Below are 16489 nucleotides of genomic sequence, written 5' to 3'. Positions count from 1 at the left end.
ATATCAGGAATGGGGAAATAGTCTCTCAATGAGTCACTTACTGTTCTAAAGGACACTGTGGAATTGTCCTTTGACTTTTGATTGTAATCAGTCCTGTTTTATTCACCAGGAAATATCTGAGACACACAGCTTCCTGAGACACACAGCTTCCTGTGTTGTTCCTCTGTTTATATTGAAGGACTCACAAAGACCAACCTGCTGTAACTAAACCACGCCCGTTATTCATGACTCCCACCCAGTGCCTGTGCTGGAGTTCTGTTGCTGAGTTGTAGGCCGGCGCTAAATTCAGCCCTGTAGTTCTCCAATTATAGGGGTGCGTCAGAGTTGGGCGCTGGTATATGTATGATTGCCCAGACTTTAATCACAGCTCTGCTCTATCTTAGCTTGTGATGCTGGGCTCAGCATCTCTCCTGACGGTCAGGAGGATGAGTGAGATTATACTTATAAAGCATGTAGAACGGTGCCTGGAACAAGGTGTCCGCTGACATTTTTCTTATTCTTATTCAAAGTTGGTTTAACTTTACTGGAGAACTAAGCCGTAACACACCATGGCTCGGCATTTAGTTTGTTGAGTCTGCTCTCAGATGAGTAAGGGGAACGAAGGCTCTGAGGGTTACGGGGTAAGTGGGGCCCATCCCCACGTGTGGGCACAGAGGAACGGAGGCAGTTACTTCAGAGGGAACAAATTTCAAGTGGAAATCTCAAAAAGTATGGAGAAACCCGACGTTGACCTCTGGCCTTAACACACGCGCATACCTGTACTTGTGTGTGCACAGGCACACACACACTCAATCTCGCACACGCATGTGCACACAGAATGGAGTTCCAGGCTGCAGGTCCCCAGTGTCATCCCTTCCAAGGTCAAAGGCTTGAAGGTGGAGTGGGTCTGGCCCTACAGAAAGGGTGGTTAGGGACTACTCATCACTACCCCTGCCCCCAGGAGAATCAGGGTTCTTTTGACTCATGTGCTCTTTGCCCCTGAGGGCAAAGCAAATAACTGGACCAGAGGTCACTTATGGAACCTCCCAGCTCAACTGGCTGATAGGCAGGTAATAAATAAGATGGTATAGCTTCACTCAAATTGTGTGGTGCTCTTGTCAGCTGAGAGAACCCAGATCCCTTGGGAGGTTCAGCAGGGTGTGCATTCGTCACCTGAAGTAGGAAGAGTGAGGACAGGCTCCTCACCCACACCAGCTCCACACCTCCAGTTCTGTGTTCACACACTCCTCCTGGGACTTTCCACCCAGGACTCTAGGGCTGGGCTCCTGCTTCGATGCAAAGACTCTCCATTGGTCCTTCCCCCATCTCATTAGCCCTAGAGCTCTCCAACTCGAGTTGTTATGTGGGACTTCCTCTGTCAGGGGAATTTTGACAACTGGCTAATGGTTAACATCTGACACATGTTAAGGGGTTAGATAGCAATCAAAGCAGACAAGATCATTGCCAGTTGAAACCAAGGTTCTGAAAGAAACCAGAAGAAGATAGACAATCAGAGATTCTCAAATCCTTAGTGTCATCCTTCTTTGCATGTGGTGGATACTTTGTTACTTGTGGATACTTTGTTAATGGCAGAGAGTTTGTTAGTGGCAGATACTTTGTTAATGGTGGATACATTGTTAGTGGTGGATACTTTGTTAATGGCTGATACTTTGTTAGTGGCAGATACTTTGTTAATGGTGGATACTTTGTTAATGGTGGATACTTTGTTAATGGTGGATACATTGTTAATGGCGGATACTTTGTTAGTGGTGGATACTTTGTTAATGGCGGGTACTTTGTTAATGATGGATACTTTGTTAATGGTGGATACTTTGTTAGTGGTGGATACTTTGTTAGCAGCGGATACTTGTTAATGGTGAAAACTTTGCTAATGGTGGATACTTTGTTAGTGGTGGATACTTTGTTAGTGGTGGATACTTTGTTAGCAGCGGATACTTTGTTAATGGTGGAAACTTTGCTAATGGTGGATACTTTGTTAATGGTGGATACTTTGCTAATGGTGGATACTTTGTTAATGGCTTTGCATGGGTGGTCAAATACCGAAGAACTGGGGTTCTAAAACTTGTCTGTGAAGCTCATGACGCTAACCACTTTGCACGGATGGGAGAGGGAAGAGCTCATCTTTGTGTCTTGCTCTGTGTCACCGGCAGCTGAACAGGTGCCACGCACACAGGTGCTCAGTAAATATTTGCTGAAGAGGTGCAGGCGAAGGAGTGGTTCCCGAAGGGTGCTTGTGATGGAGTAGGCTCTCCTATAGTGTGTGTTTCAAAACAGGCCCTTTAATAAACATTAATTAGAGTTTAATAGAGTCTCTTGGACTTATCTCCTCCTCTTAGCCTATCCCTGCCTCACCACCTCCCAAAATCAGACTTTAACTAAAGACTACACAAATCCCCTAAATATTTATCGGCATATTATTGTCTTTGTTTGGTAAATGTCTACTAAGGATGTCTTACAAACAAAGCACATGCTTTGCCCCACACGGAATACATTTGAGGTGGATTCTGTCTCAGGGCCAGTGAGAAAAGACGAGGTTACTTTTCGGTGGATCATTTTTGAAAAGCATTCTCCTAGTCAATGGCCTCTTCGTGGGGTGGATCGCAGTGCTGAAGGATTTTGGCTTCAGTTATGTCAGTTTGGTGGAGTTCAAGCATACGTCTCTGATGTCTGGGCAACTATACCAGTCACCTAGCAAAGGTTGGATCTTGGTTGGTGAGCTGTGTGCTAGCCTTCATCTTTCTAGGCATGCAGAGGCAAGTGTCCCAAATCACTGGCAGGTAGATGCAAGGCCTGGTTTAAGGCTCTGGCTGTCTTGGGGCTTCCTGTATATATGACAGCATTTGCAGATTTTTAAGAGGAAACATCTTTCCCTCTGCTGCATCTGATATTTTTGTCACGCTTTCACTGACTAAGACGTGTTTTCTAGCAGACACTGCAGTTTCTACAGGGCTGTTGTGTGAAGAGACTTCCTCTTCTGGCAGTGACAGGCTAGGGACCTGCTCCATGCCTCCTTTTGAGGGTTTTCTTTCTAATGGAACTTGCTGAACTTTGAATGAGCATCGTTTTCTTATAGTAACATTTATATAATAAGAACATTTCTGCAAAAGGAAGTGGAATACTCACTGTGACCTCTGCTCTTGGGACAAGTGACATCCAAAATGGTAGAGAGATGCTTTGTTCAGAGGGACAATAGACAACCCCTTCCAGCCCTTCCTGGGCTCATGGGGTCAGTGTCCTGTGGATGGTTTCCTCCTGGGAACAGGAGTATGTGATGAGGTATTTTGTGTTTTCTAGGTATTTCTATCCTCTGGGCCCAAGGAAATATTTGCTTAAAAACTTAACATTAAGTCAGGCGATGTGGTGCACACCTTTAATCCCAGCACTCGGGAGGCAGAGGCAGGTAGATCTCTGTGAGTTCGAGGCCAGCCTGGTCTGCGGAGCTAGTTCCAGGACAGGCTCCAAAGCTACAGAGAAACCTTGTCTTGGAAATATTGTTAGTGGAATTTCCCTTTAAGTCCCTCATCTCAGCAGCCCTCAGTCCAGGAAGTATGGAAGGAATACAGGTCTACAGGCCCATGCTGAAGGCCCTCCTAGTTTAGAATGTCAAGAGGTAGTGTGCTCCACATCCTAGGGTTGAGGCCCTTTGGTTGAGGGTAGCCCCTTTGGTAAGTACATTAGCACGTTGCTTGCAGACAGAGATTCACACATGTAGGATAAACCTCTTCGGCTCCTCACAGGCTTCACCAGAAAGTGAGCTGGCAGGCAGGCATGGAAGGTTTTTGAGTGTTTGCAATGCTGGAATCACAAATAAGGCATTACAGGTACTATAACCAAGTACTTTCAGCTGTCTTGGGTCTGGTTTGTGTAGCCTTGATATTACTGTCTCCTGATACAAGGGAGTCTGGGCAGAACTTACCAGCAGTTGGTTCTGCTTACTAACGAGTCTTAAAAGGTAGTCTATTGCCTTCAGTGTGTGCTTGGGCAGTGACGCCTTAGCTGGGCTAGCGGAGCAAATGCTAAGTTGGATGTATGCCAGAGGGCCCTGCTCCCACCCACCTGTTGCTCCCATCTGTGCCTTTGTTCACCAACATCTGCACCTTGTCAGGGGCACAGGTAGAAGGACATTCCTGTCCCTTGCCTTGGGTGTTCAGGCTCTGGTTTAAATCACACCTTTTCCCACAATGCCTGTTCCAGTGCCTGAGACCACACCGCCCTTTGTTTTGATTTGAGCCCAATGAACTGTAAGACATTTCCGTCATCCACAGGTACACACATGTTATCACACTTCTAGAAGACAGCGATGGAGTTGTGTGCTTGATCTGGGTCCCTTATAGCTTCTTGTAAGATAAAAAGGGGAGCTTAGTAAAACAGAAGTTTGGGGAGGCGGTAAAAATTGTTCCCTGTTGTAAGCCACATTTTGGGGTCTGGCCATGGCGGGTTTGTACGTTCCAGGGTAGGGGCATGTGCATTAGAAATGTTAGGTAGGAGAAAGAGTTAAGAAGGAAATCCAGAGACATAGAATAGTACTGGGAGGGCAACTCAGTGGATGCTGAATACTGAATTCGCCTGTGTTTAATTTTCATATGCTTTTATACCCCAATAAAAAAGGGGGGGGGAAGAAGGCAAAGACTGCTTTAACATGACACAAAGGACAACCAGACAATTACTTACTTCAGTACTTGAGTTATCAAGCCATTATTTCCTGAGTTAAACATTCCAAAGTTTTGGGCAGGATGTGCAGCGAATACACCCTAGATGAAGTATCCTATAGGCAGCCTCTTCCTATGTCAAACCTCCTGTTTTAAAATGAAGGAGCAGGAATAGGCTTGAATTCTCTGACCTATGGTCAGGGTAGAGAGGACCCACCTCTGGGGGATGCCTTAATGTCCCAAACACTAAGTAACCGCACCCCAGGTTGGGTTGTGTGGCCACATATGTTATTAACAACTTTGAAAGAGCAGAAAAATCAGCTCAAACTCTCTGACCTCCAGCCAAGGTGGAACAGACTCACGTCTGTGAGTCCACAAAGCTGTCCCAGCTGCAGAGTGCATATGCCACATGACTGCTTGTCTGCCACATGTCTGACCTTCGTGTTGGCACAAATGGCCATTTCTCCTTTTCTTCCCAGCTCGCCTCTTCCTGGTAGCTGCTGAGTTTTCTCACTTCCTAGCCCTAGGGGCTTTTCTTTTAAACTCTCGGAAAAATTGATTGTCTTCAAGCCAAAGGGAAAAAAAAAGGAAGGGAAGGAAAGAAGAAAGAGGAGACCCCTTTTAGGATTAGATTGCTCTTGGGTAAAGACTGAAGACCTGAGTTCAAATTCTTAGGTCCCAAATAAATGCCAGCATTTAGTGCAGGTGGCTGTAATCCCAACCCTCCTATGGGGAGACGAGAGATTTTCTGGAAGCTCCTGGGCTGGCTAGCGTGATACACGGACAGAACAGTCAAGAGAGCTTCTCAAACATGAGGAAAGGATGATACCCAAGGCTGTCCTGTGACCTCCATAAATTCACAGACTCAGAAATCCATTTTTGCCTTGTCCTCCTTAGAGAACTCGCTTTTCCTCGCAGGGTATCCTGCCCACCTTGTGTTGGCTTATGGAGGGCATTCTATAACTGATTGTGAATAGACCGGTGAAGGGTCTTCTGAATTATTACATATATCTATTTAGACATCATCAAGATAAGTCCACTTATTTATCTCAAATGAATTGTTCCAAAAAATTTTATTTTATGTATAAGGGTGTGTTGCCTGCATGCATACACATGTGCACCACATGTGTGCCTGGTGCCATGGATCTCCTGAAACTGAACTTACAGACAGTTGTGAGCTGAATGGAACCCGGCTCCTCTAGGAACACCCAGTGATTTTAAGTACTAGCCTCTCAAATTAATTTTAAATGAATAAATTGCTGGCATTTTACTGAGTTAGCTCTAGAGTTCCTAGCCCTGAGGGTAGTTACTGGCACTCTTGCATTAACTTCCATGACTTCTAGAAGTGTTTTCTCTTATTTTTGCTGGGGAGCCTAGCCTTTAATGGCTGAGCCGTCTCTCCAGCCCTAGAAGTGTTTTTCTAAGAAGCAGTTGTAACTTACTAAGCTGTGACTGGGAGGGGAGTGGGGTTTCCAGGGTGGGGAGAAGGAGAAGTGGGGCTTCTGCATTTTGTTGGAGTTTTATTTTCCAAATCTGGTGCCCAACTGTTTCTTCCTCTATTTGTAAACCATACGGCAGCTGTCTTAGGGTTTCCATCGCTGCAACAAAACACCATGGCCAAGAACAAGTCCGGGAGCAACTCAAGCGGGGCTGAAATCTGGAGGCAGGAGCTGATGCAGGTGTCATGGGGTGGGAGTGGGGGAGGGTGCTGCTTACTGGCTTACTTCCCCAAGGCTTGCTCAACCTACTTTCTGGTAGAACTCAGGATGTAGGGATGGTCCACCCACCCCCACCCATTGATCACTAACTGTGAAAATACTCTACACCTGGGTCTCAGGGGTCTCCTCAACTGAGGCTCCTTCCTCTGCTGATTCGAGCGTCTGTCAAGTTGACACAGAAAACCAATCTTTCTGCACCAAGACTGTGTTAGTTTAGAGTAGGGAGACCTCTATCCAGGTCATAAGAAGTGTCATTTGCAGAGAGATGCGTGGCAGGGTCCCTGATTGGGAAGACATGTGGCTGCCTTCATCTCCTTTAAAAGTAATCGTTACGCCCGAATAAATGCAGCTTATACACATCTTTACAGAAACCCTACTGGGTTCCACCTCTTCGTTTAGGCGTTTGTACTGAGCCTGTTTCACAGACGAATAAATGGAAGCTCTTAATTTACTCAAAGTTGCACGGTTCCCACCCCTTAGAGCCTATAAATCAGACTGGGCTACGCGCTCGTCCTTGCTGGCCCAAGAAGGAAAGGAATGTGCGTGCCACTCCGGCTGGCATCCTTACCCACCTTGCCATCTAATAGAGGAAATACGGTGCACGTGGAAAATGTCAGCTGGGTGACTTTCCCTTGCCAGGAGCATATTGGAGGGCTGTTCCGTTTTGTTCCAAGACCCTTACAGATCCTGGTGGTGTCTGTGGCGTTCGGTACCTTCGCTCTCCCCTCTCGTTTTGGGGAAGGATTTCCTGCTTTAGATCTTAGATGCTTGTCCTACCCTTAGGCCCTGTGAGGAAGCTAAGACTCTAAAGAGGAGGTAGGGAGCCCGGACTTTTAAACTCAGATCTCGTGCGGTTTGTTCTTCGCCGCAGCGTGAGGGACGCTAGCGCGGAACCCTAAGGAGAATGAAGGCGCCGGAAGGTACAGAGCAGCCTCTGTTCTACCCGTGCACATCAGTTTGGAAGGAAGCCCCCCTGAGCTCTTTGTCAAGGCTTTCACGTGAGCAGGAGTTTTGGAACCGGCGTTTCCCTGTTTACTTCTGCCCCCTAGAGGAGCGGATATGCCATAGCAAGAGAAGGAGCCTTTTGGAATGAGATCGCCATGGAACTGCGGTCCTGTGACCCAGGAGTTGTTAGCCCTGGGAGCGCTAACAAGCGACGTTCGGCCACCTTTCCTCAGTAGAACAATTAAAAACACAATTAATAGCGAAATGTAGAAAAATGACGTTTATTCAAACTGGCCACATCGGAAAGAAGAGCAATTAGGTTCAGTGACCTCTAATTCGTTTTCAGGGTCCTGGCATGAAGTTTAGGTTTAAATAGAAGGTAGGAAGAATGCATACCTAAACTGTCCTGGTCAAGGTCTGGTCCCGTCCACCACTGTTGCCTCCGTTCCAGTCTCTCATGCAAATCTATCTTAGACGCTTGCCCCGCCCTTACCCCTGTGAGGAAGCTGAGACTCTAAGGAGGAGGTGGGGAGCCGGGACTTAAACTCAGATCTCGTGGGGTTGGTTCTGCTTTTCCCCTTCCCATGCTGCTGCCCGCTGGCTGCAGCGTGATGGGGGTGAGCTTCAGCCTTTTCCATCTCCCAGACTGAGGTTCTGGGGTAATTCTAATTTCCTGGGGTCGGATATTTCAACAGTCTGATTTAGGGAGGGGGCTATATATGTGTCTAGGATGTTTTCGTTTCTGCAAGGTGGTGACAGTTCTGTTGTAGCTTCTCTTGTTTTCCTGTTCTGGACCCAGCCTGGGTATGATTCTGGGCTGTAATACCTTGCTCACACCCCAGAGAGGGGGTTGGGGTGGGTCAGTGTGACTCAATCGTTCCTAACACCCAGATCTTACGAGGGGAAAATGGGTATCCAATAGGTTATCAGCAGCCTGCGAATCACATCACCATTTCCTTGAAAAGATGTTTGCTGATTAATAATGTCTGTACCTTATATCCCTTCAGTGTTAGAGAATAGAATTCATTTTAAGAGAGGCTAAAAGAATACAGAATATAACTGCAGTCTTAAATAAAGATGATTATCACTTCTTACTAATAGGGAAGGACAAAAGACTTACTTGGTGCATTATTTATTTAATAACGTGTATGAATCACTCTACAATTAAGAGGCTTAAGCAAACTATTCATTTGCTTATCTCTCCACGTTTCTGTGGGTTAGGACTTTAGGAACTGCTTAGGGAGGCTGTTCCGTTTTAGGGTCTTTGATGAGGTACCCAGAGTCAGCTGGGGCCAACTGAAGTCTTGATGGAGATTGGAGGAGCCATTTGTAGGCCATTCATTGGTTGGCTGGAAGAAAGCTGACGCTGGAGGCTGGGGAAAGGCTTCAGTCTTCCCTTACGTGGTCCAGGACTCCGCCTTTGTGTTAAGGTACCGGTTTTGCCAGAATCAGTCACGTGAAGGCAAGACAGGGCCAGAAGGAGGCTGTGTCTTTTTAAAAATCCTTTGCTGGGGCTCAAAGGCAAGGCCTCGCGCATGCTAAGCAGGCTTCCTTAACCAGCCACGCCCCTGGTTCCCAGGTTAGGTTGCACTAGGTGGGTTCGGTTCCGGTCCCGTCGAATCTGCTGGTAGCCGTGGACAGAGAAGGCAGTGTAGCGGGTTTTTTCCTTTGTGAGAAGCCTGGGCTATGAACGTCACGTGTTTCCTTACTTCAGAATTGGGAGGCCTCAGAGCGTCGTTACACAGAAACAGAGAAGAGGTGGAGATAGATAATGCTAGGAGTCTCTTTGGCTCGTCTCGCTTAGGTGTTTGTTTTCTGTTTTCCCCAGAATATCTTCACAGGACCTTCACGTCCCTGGGCTATCACGTCCATCCTTTCTTGTTTCCCAGCGCGGAAGAGATAATTAAGATTCTTCACCGGTTTGCCGGTTTGCCCCAACACAGAGACTATGACAGCTTCGCGTGCGTTCTAGTCAGCCGGGGAGGCTCCCAAAGGATGATGGGTGTGGATCAGGCTTCCACGGGGTTCTCCTTGGATTACGTCAAGAGCATATTCATGGGGGACGCGTGCTCTCCTCTAAGAGGGAAGCCAAAGCTCTTCTTTATTCAGAGCTACGAGGTGTTAAGTAGCCAGTTGGAAGACAGCAGCCTAGAGGTAGATGGACCGGCAGTAAGAAGCTTGGACTCTAAGACCCTGCGTCCTGGCCCCTGCATGGTCCATCGCGAAGCTGACATCTTCTGGAGCCTGTGCACGGCGGACGTCTCCCAGGTAGAGCAGCCCACCAGTTCATCCTCTGTGTACCTGCAGAACCTCTCCCGGCAGCTGGAACAAGAAAGGTAATCACTGCGGTCCTGACTTCCACCTCGGTCCTCGACCATCTATCACAATGGAAATGACCACTGTGCTCTGTCTGACGGCCTGCCACAGGAAAGAGACTTTCCCTTCCCCGCTAGGGTTACTTTGGGATGTGATAGAGATTCAGCTAGCGTTATCATCTCTTTGCTCGTTTGAATGTATTTCTTACACTCTGCTAACATGAATTAAGTGTTACCCTAGGTGTGTGTTATAGAAAAAGCACAGTGTGTGTACTGTAAGGTTCAGGTTTGGTCTCTTTGCATAGATGCTTCCATTGAGGGTCTTGGCTTCCACGACTATAGACATTAAAAAATTATTTGTTTATTACGTATACAGTATTCTCAGTATTCTGTCTGCATGTATGTCTGCAGGCCAGAAGAGGACACCACATCTCATTACAGATGGTTGTGAACCATCATGTGGTTGCTGGGAACTGATCAGGACCTTTGGAAGGGCAGGCAGTGAGTGCTCTTAACCACTGAGCCATCTCTCCAGCCTGACTATAGACATTTTTGATGTTTATTAGGAGGAGTTATTTCCCTAAAGGATCCATTACTGTCCTGGCTTCTAATTAACTGAATGAAGCCACAACATCCTTCAGATATAAGATGAATTGACCTTTTTTTTTGATCCCCTCATTACAATGAGCTACTACTCAAAGGTTTGTATTGTGAGGCCCCCGGTCGTCTGTCTAGTTTCTCTCCCTAGTCTCCTCCGTGGCCTGCTGGGAATGTTGCAGCCTTCTAAAGGAGATGCTTCAGGGGCCGGGAGCCAGCACTGGCTTTTGACAGTCTTCCTGTCTTTGCATATGTGATCCAGGTGGCTTATCACCTAGCTGGTGTGTTCTCAGTAAAATCCAGCTGTCTCCGTGGAAGGAGACTCTGCCAACTTGTTTGGATTGTTTGCTAAACATCTTACGGAATACTTAAAAAAGGTTGGGTTTCCAAGAATGCTCACACTTGCTGGCTCATCTCGTCCTCTTGGCGTTTGCGTGGCATGAAAATTCGCCTCTCTCTTCCCCTCCAGGAAGCGTCCACTCGTGGACCTCCACGTCGAGCTCATGGACAAAGTTTATGCCTGGAACAGCAGAGTTTCTTCTAAGGAGAAATATTATCTGAGCCTGCAGCACACCCTGCGAAAGAAGCTCGTCTTATCTACTTGAAAACCAGAAGCCCTCCAGGTTCTTGGAGCATAGGCCAGGGTGGCTTGGAGCTGGCAACCTCCTGATCACTTGGGTGCAGGCCTTGAAGGTCATACTAGCTCTGGTTTTGGAGCAAGCCCTGCTTTCTGATTCTCTTGTGAACAGGCATCAGCTGTAGCCTGGCTGCCATGGACCACATCACTCCAGCCGCCATGCGTCCCCACTGGGATGGCAAAGTGAGCCTCTCCTCCTTAAGTTCCTGGGCCAGATGTTTTAGTACAGTGTGGAGAATGGTAAGATATAATCCCATTGCTTCTTGGGTTTATCTACCAAGATGTACTACGTTATTCTAGGAGTTATAGTCTGTGGTTCAAGATTTGAACTATGACACCTGAATGTACCTTAAGGAGGAGACTTGCCTGGGTCCATCACCTATTTGGGAAAATTGGTTCTGTATCAAGGGTTATTAAATTATTAGCTTATTAAGTTATTAGAAGTGTCCATTGCCTCACGAACTTCTGGCATTATTGCTCTTGAATTTGAATATTGGATTTGAATTTTTGTGAGCTAGCTTCACATATATGTAATTTGGTTTTTTTTTTTTTTTTTTTTTTGAGACAGGGTTTCTCTGTACCTTTGGACCCTATCCTGGAACTAGCTCTTGTAGACCAGGATGGCCTCGAACTCACAGAGATCCGCTGGCCTTTGCCTCCCATAAGGCATGAGCCACCACTGCCGGGCTTTTTTTCAAACACAAATTTTATTATGTATGTTTAAAATTTACAATATCATGTTTTGGAGCACATAGAGACTGAAAAAGCTCAACCACAGTAAAACAAATCAGCTAACCTATAATTTCATATAGTTTTCTGTGACAGGAGAGGACTATGTCTATTTATTTATTAAATACTATTGAAACAAGTTTGGATTTGTAGCAAAAGTCCTGTCGTACCAGTAATAGGGTGGGTGAGGCCAGAGGAAAACAAGGGCCAGTCTCGGGCTTAGTATGTAGTAGCCATGTGATGAGATTGTGTGCATGTGTGTGTGTGTGTGGGGGGGTAACCACCTCCCCCACCCCCAGCTTCTTCCAAAATCTCAGACAGGGTGTAGGAAAATGTAGGTCACTGTGCTCACAGAGAAGCACTGGGGAAACCAGGAGTGATTAAACATGCAGGGTTGCCTTTCCGTCAGTCAAATGTTGACTGAAGTTTCTGTCCCACCTGGTCCTGCAGTTGTTCAGTCCCAGAGAAATACACAGAGGCCTACATTAATTATAAACTGATTGGCCCAGTATCTCAAACTCTTCTTATTAACTAGCTCTTATAACTTATAGTAGCCCATAATTTGTGTCTGTGTTTGCCACGTGGCTTGGTACCTTTTTAGGTGAGGCAGTCATATCTTGCTTGGTCACCTTGCCTGTACTTCCTGCCTGGCTACTGGCCAATCAGCATTTATTAAAATACGATTGACAGGGGGTACAGACCATGGTCCCACAGCAGTCAAAGTTAGAGGATATGCAACCCCTTTTCCTCCCAGAAGACTGGGAAAGTGGAGGCTAATAGCCTGGTGACCCCTGTACTGTCTGTATGGCCAGGCCACACTGCCTCCCAAAGACCCAGATGTTTATCTCAGTCAGTCTAGAACTCTCTCCTCCCCAGATCCAGATGTTTATCTCAGTCAATCTAGAGCTCTCTCCTCCCCAGACCCAGATGTTTATCTCAGTCAATCTAGAACTCTCTCCTCCCCAGACCCAGATGTTTATCTCAGTCAATCTAGAGCTCTCTCCTCCCCAGATCCAGATGTTTATCTCAGTCAATCTAGAGCTCTCTCCTCCCCAGACCCAGATGTTTATCTCAGTCAATCTAGAACTCTCTCCTCCCCAGATCCAGATGTTTATCTCAGTCAATCTAGAGCTCTGCCCTCCCCAGATCCAGATGTTTATCTCAGTCAATCTAGAGCTCTCTCCTCCCCAGACCCAGATGTTTATCTCAGTCAATCTAGAACTCTCTCCTCCCCAGATCCAGATGTTTATCTCAGTCAATCTAGAGCTCTGCCCTCCCCAGATTCTTACCAGGAGCGTTGTTTACCTTGAGTCTGCTTCCTCAGTTAACCGAGAGAACCTGTCTTTATGGAAGACGCTACTTGTACCTTACAAGAATTTTGATGTAGTCATGTCTTACGTTTTTGTTGTACACACGGGACTGAGTTAATTATTACCAGGAAACCTTTCTCCAAATTGTGCTGTGCTTAGAAAGGCCTAAAACAAAATACTTGGTGTTGAACTCTTGAAGTTTGAGCCAACACTGACTACCAAGCCTTATTGAACTGGCCTTCCTTCCGGCCTCATGTGGACTGACACTCTGTTGATCATGGTGTTTGCAGAGACTCCCCACAAAGAGGAAGTGGACACAAAGCCCCACCCCATTCAAGAAACTATGTGCAATAGATACCTGAGCAGAAAATCAATTTCTCCAATGGACTGTCTATCGACCACACTCCAGGGCAGTCCCCATGCCCAGGAATAGCTGGACAACACAAAATAGATTCCATTTTGTGTATGTGACCATTTTTTAAAAATCTTTTTACTGTTTTTTCCCCCTTTCTTTTCTTTTCTTTCTTCTTCTTTTTTCTTGAGAGAGAAAGAGAGAACATGAAGTTGCCTTGCGTAGGGAGGTGGGAGGACCCGGGAAGATTAGGGAAGGAGAAATAAGGCTTCTTATTGCAGGGATGAAGTGTAAGGTTCTTTACAACCGTTTTTGAACTATGCTCTTTTAACACAGATTGTGTCACTTGGCCACGCTGTGAAGGGGCTGTTTCGGAAGGACCGAATCAAGCTTTGAAATGTTGGTGGGGTTTGGCAGGTTGAGATAGAGAAGAAGAAATAAACCAAGAGAAGGAATGGATGAGAAAGATGCCCAGTACGGTTAGAAACCTTGGGTATAAATTTTAGCTGGCTCACATGTAAGTAGCAATGAGTGGTGAGCTAGGAGGTGGATGTGGTCCAGATGTGGAAAACCTTGAAGGCCAAGTGTCATGGAAAATACAATAATGGTATTTTTGATCCCTTCTATGTCACTTTTGCACACAACATTAGGTTTCTTTTTTTCTCACTGAGTATGGTTCCCACGGAAATATTTTAGACATACTAAAAGATAATGATATAGAAGTCAATGAATAAGCTTAAATCAAATGTCCTAAACATGAGTGTTCTTATATAATAGCTTTTTAAGGCTCTGGTCCTAAGTGTAAAAGTGTAAGTATGGTTCAGAGCCATAGCTAGCCAAGCATTCAGGCCAGTATAGTGATACTAGGCTGCCAGGAGAAAGGAACTTTATGTATTTTTAAAAAGAGATCAAGAGTATATGTATACATAAAAACATATATTAATTTCCAGGCTTTTAAACACCTGGTCCCAGTTGGCTGTGCAGTTTAGATGGTGTAACCTTGCTAGAGGGAGTGTGTCACGGGAGGCAGGCTTTGCGGGTTTCGGAGTCTTAAGCCACTCCCAGTTTGCTCTCTCTGCTTAGATACAAGTGCTCATCTTCCTGCTTTCCCTCCAATGTCTTTGCTACACTGTCAAGAACTCCGACTTTCTGGAACCGTGAGCATAAGCTTTTTCCTCTATAAGTCGCCATGGTCTTGGTGTTTTTATCACAGCAATTAAGAAGGAACAAATACAGTAGGTATTGTCTTCGCTATTATTTCTTCCCACTTTATGGACCAAGATGACAGAGCACAGTACTGTCAGCAGCTGCCTAGAATCACCCCACACCAGGGTCGCTGTAAACAGAGTCACAGTGTGGCCCATGAGACATGGGCTTTCCACAGAGGGTTATAACCTGAGCAGTGTTTATACAGCAAATGCTCATTGCTAACATTACATGAACTAGGGGTATAAAACATGAAATAGCTTGTCTAGTATGTTCACAGTGACTGTTTTGGGGGTAAAACCAGAAACACTTCTCATAGGTCAGAAAGAAACATATCCTGAAGTGGAATAGGAACGGCAGGATTGTGGCTGAGGATGTCTCTTGTTTCTGTTTTCTAAATTTTCATCAATACCTGTCTATAGTGGTCTGAAAGAAAACAGCCCCCAAGGGGAGTGGCACTCTTAGGGGCTGTGCCCTTGATGGAGGAAGCGAGGCATTGTGGGGTGGGATTTGAGGTCTCTTGTGTTCAAGATTCCCTCAGCGCTGCTCAGTCCACTTCCTGTTGCCTCCTAACCAAGATGAAGCCAGCACCATGTCTGCCTGCACACCTCCCTGCTCCCCGCCATGATGATAATGGACTGAACCTCTGAACTGCAAGCCACCCCAACGAAAAGTTTTCCTTTGTAAGAGTTGCTGTGGTCACGATGTTTCTTCACGGCAATAGAGACCCTAAGACAGAAGTTGGTACCAGGGACTGGGATGTCGCCGTGATAGGCCTGATCATGTTTTTGTTTGGAGGAATTTGGACTTTGGTACTTTGGGTTACGAAAGCAGCAGCGTGATGCTTTAAGTACTGCTCGATGCACCATACCAGTAGGAGCGTGGAAGACAATGGTGCTGATAATGACCTGAACTGTCTGGGGTTTGAGCAAGATGTCTCAGAGGAGAATTTTTATTATTGTTGTTATTATTATTATTATTTTACACATACCAATCCCAGTTCCCCCTCCCTCCCCTCTTCCCGCTCTTCCCACTTTTCCCATACCCCACCCTCTATCTGCTCCTCAGCGATGGTAAGGCCCCCCCTTGAGTAGTCAATGAATTCTGTCACATTGTCACATGGAGGCAGGACCAAGAAATTGTTGCCTAGAAATTGTTCTTGTGATATTTTGGTGAAGAATGTAGTTGCTTTTTGCCCTTGTCAGAGGGGTGCACCCACCCACTGAGACAGTGGGGCTGATCTAATGGGAGCTCTCCAAGGCCAGCTGGACTGGGACTGAAAAAGCATGGGATAAAACCGGACTCTCTGAACATGGCAGACAATGAGGGCTGCTGAGAAGCCAAGGATAATGGCACTGGGTTTTGATCCTACTGCATGTACTGGCTTTGTGCGGGCCTAGCCTGTTTGGATGCTCACCTTCCTAGACCTGGATGGAGTGGGGAGGACCTTGGGCTTCCCACAGGGCAGGGAACCCTGACTGCTCTTTGGACTGGAGAGGGAGAGGAAGGGGAGTGGGGGGAGGGGGAGGGAAATGGGAGGCAGGGAGGAGGCGGAAATTAATAAAAATAAAATAAAATTTTAAAAAAAGCTTATTTTTTTTCAAAAAAGGTCTGTTGTCTTTAATATTTATCAACATAGCACATGCATGACATAATATGTGTTTTGTCTTCCTTTCATTTATAAGGCCATATCTTCATGTTTTTATATGATATCAAAGTCACATTATTTTCACTATTTCATCAAAGGGATAAACAAAACAAAACCTCTATTGGGTTGCCTTGCCCAGCCTGAATACAAGGGGAGGCACTTAGTCCTACTATAACTTGATATGCCTTGCTTGGTTGATGCCCATAGGGAGGCCTGCCCCTCTCTGAACAGAAACAGGAAGAGTGGATAAGAGGTGGGGGGAGAGGAGGTGGGGGGAGGATGGGAAGAGAAGAGGGCGGGGGAAATTAAGGTTGGGCTGTCACATGGCCAGAGTCTAGGAAACAGGACTGGGGAGTCATTTTGGATATTTGAATTCTGGGAAA

General features: G+C 46.2%; 1 protein-coding gene across 4 annotated transcripts in view; it reads left to right on the top strand.

Annotated features, from left to right (window-relative positions):
- Positions 1 to 15963, top strand: part of Cflar (CASP8 and FADD like apoptosis regulator) — a 49531-nt gene extending 33568 nt beyond the window's left edge. For all 4 annotated transcript variants that reach the window (XM_057758444.1, XM_057758445.1, XM_057758447.1 and 1 more), the window contains exons 9-10: positions 9141 to 9648; positions 10694 to 15963. In XM_057758444.1, coding sequence (XP_057614427.1) covers positions 9141 to 9648; positions 10694 to 10829 — 644 coding nt within the window. In that variant the 3' untranslated portion in view covers positions 10830 to 15963. The remainder of the gene's footprint in view (positions 1 to 9140; positions 9649 to 10693) is intronic.
- Positions 15964 to 16489: the final 526 nt, after the last annotated feature.

The sequence above is a fragment of the Chionomys nivalis genome, chromosome 26, assembly GCF_950005125.1.
Source record: "Chionomys nivalis chromosome 26, mChiNiv1.1, whole genome shotgun sequence".
Lineage (NCBI taxonomy): Eukaryota > Metazoa > Chordata > Mammalia > Rodentia > Cricetidae > Chionomys > Chionomys nivalis.
This window is presented reverse-complemented; position numbering and strand designations above follow the sequence as displayed.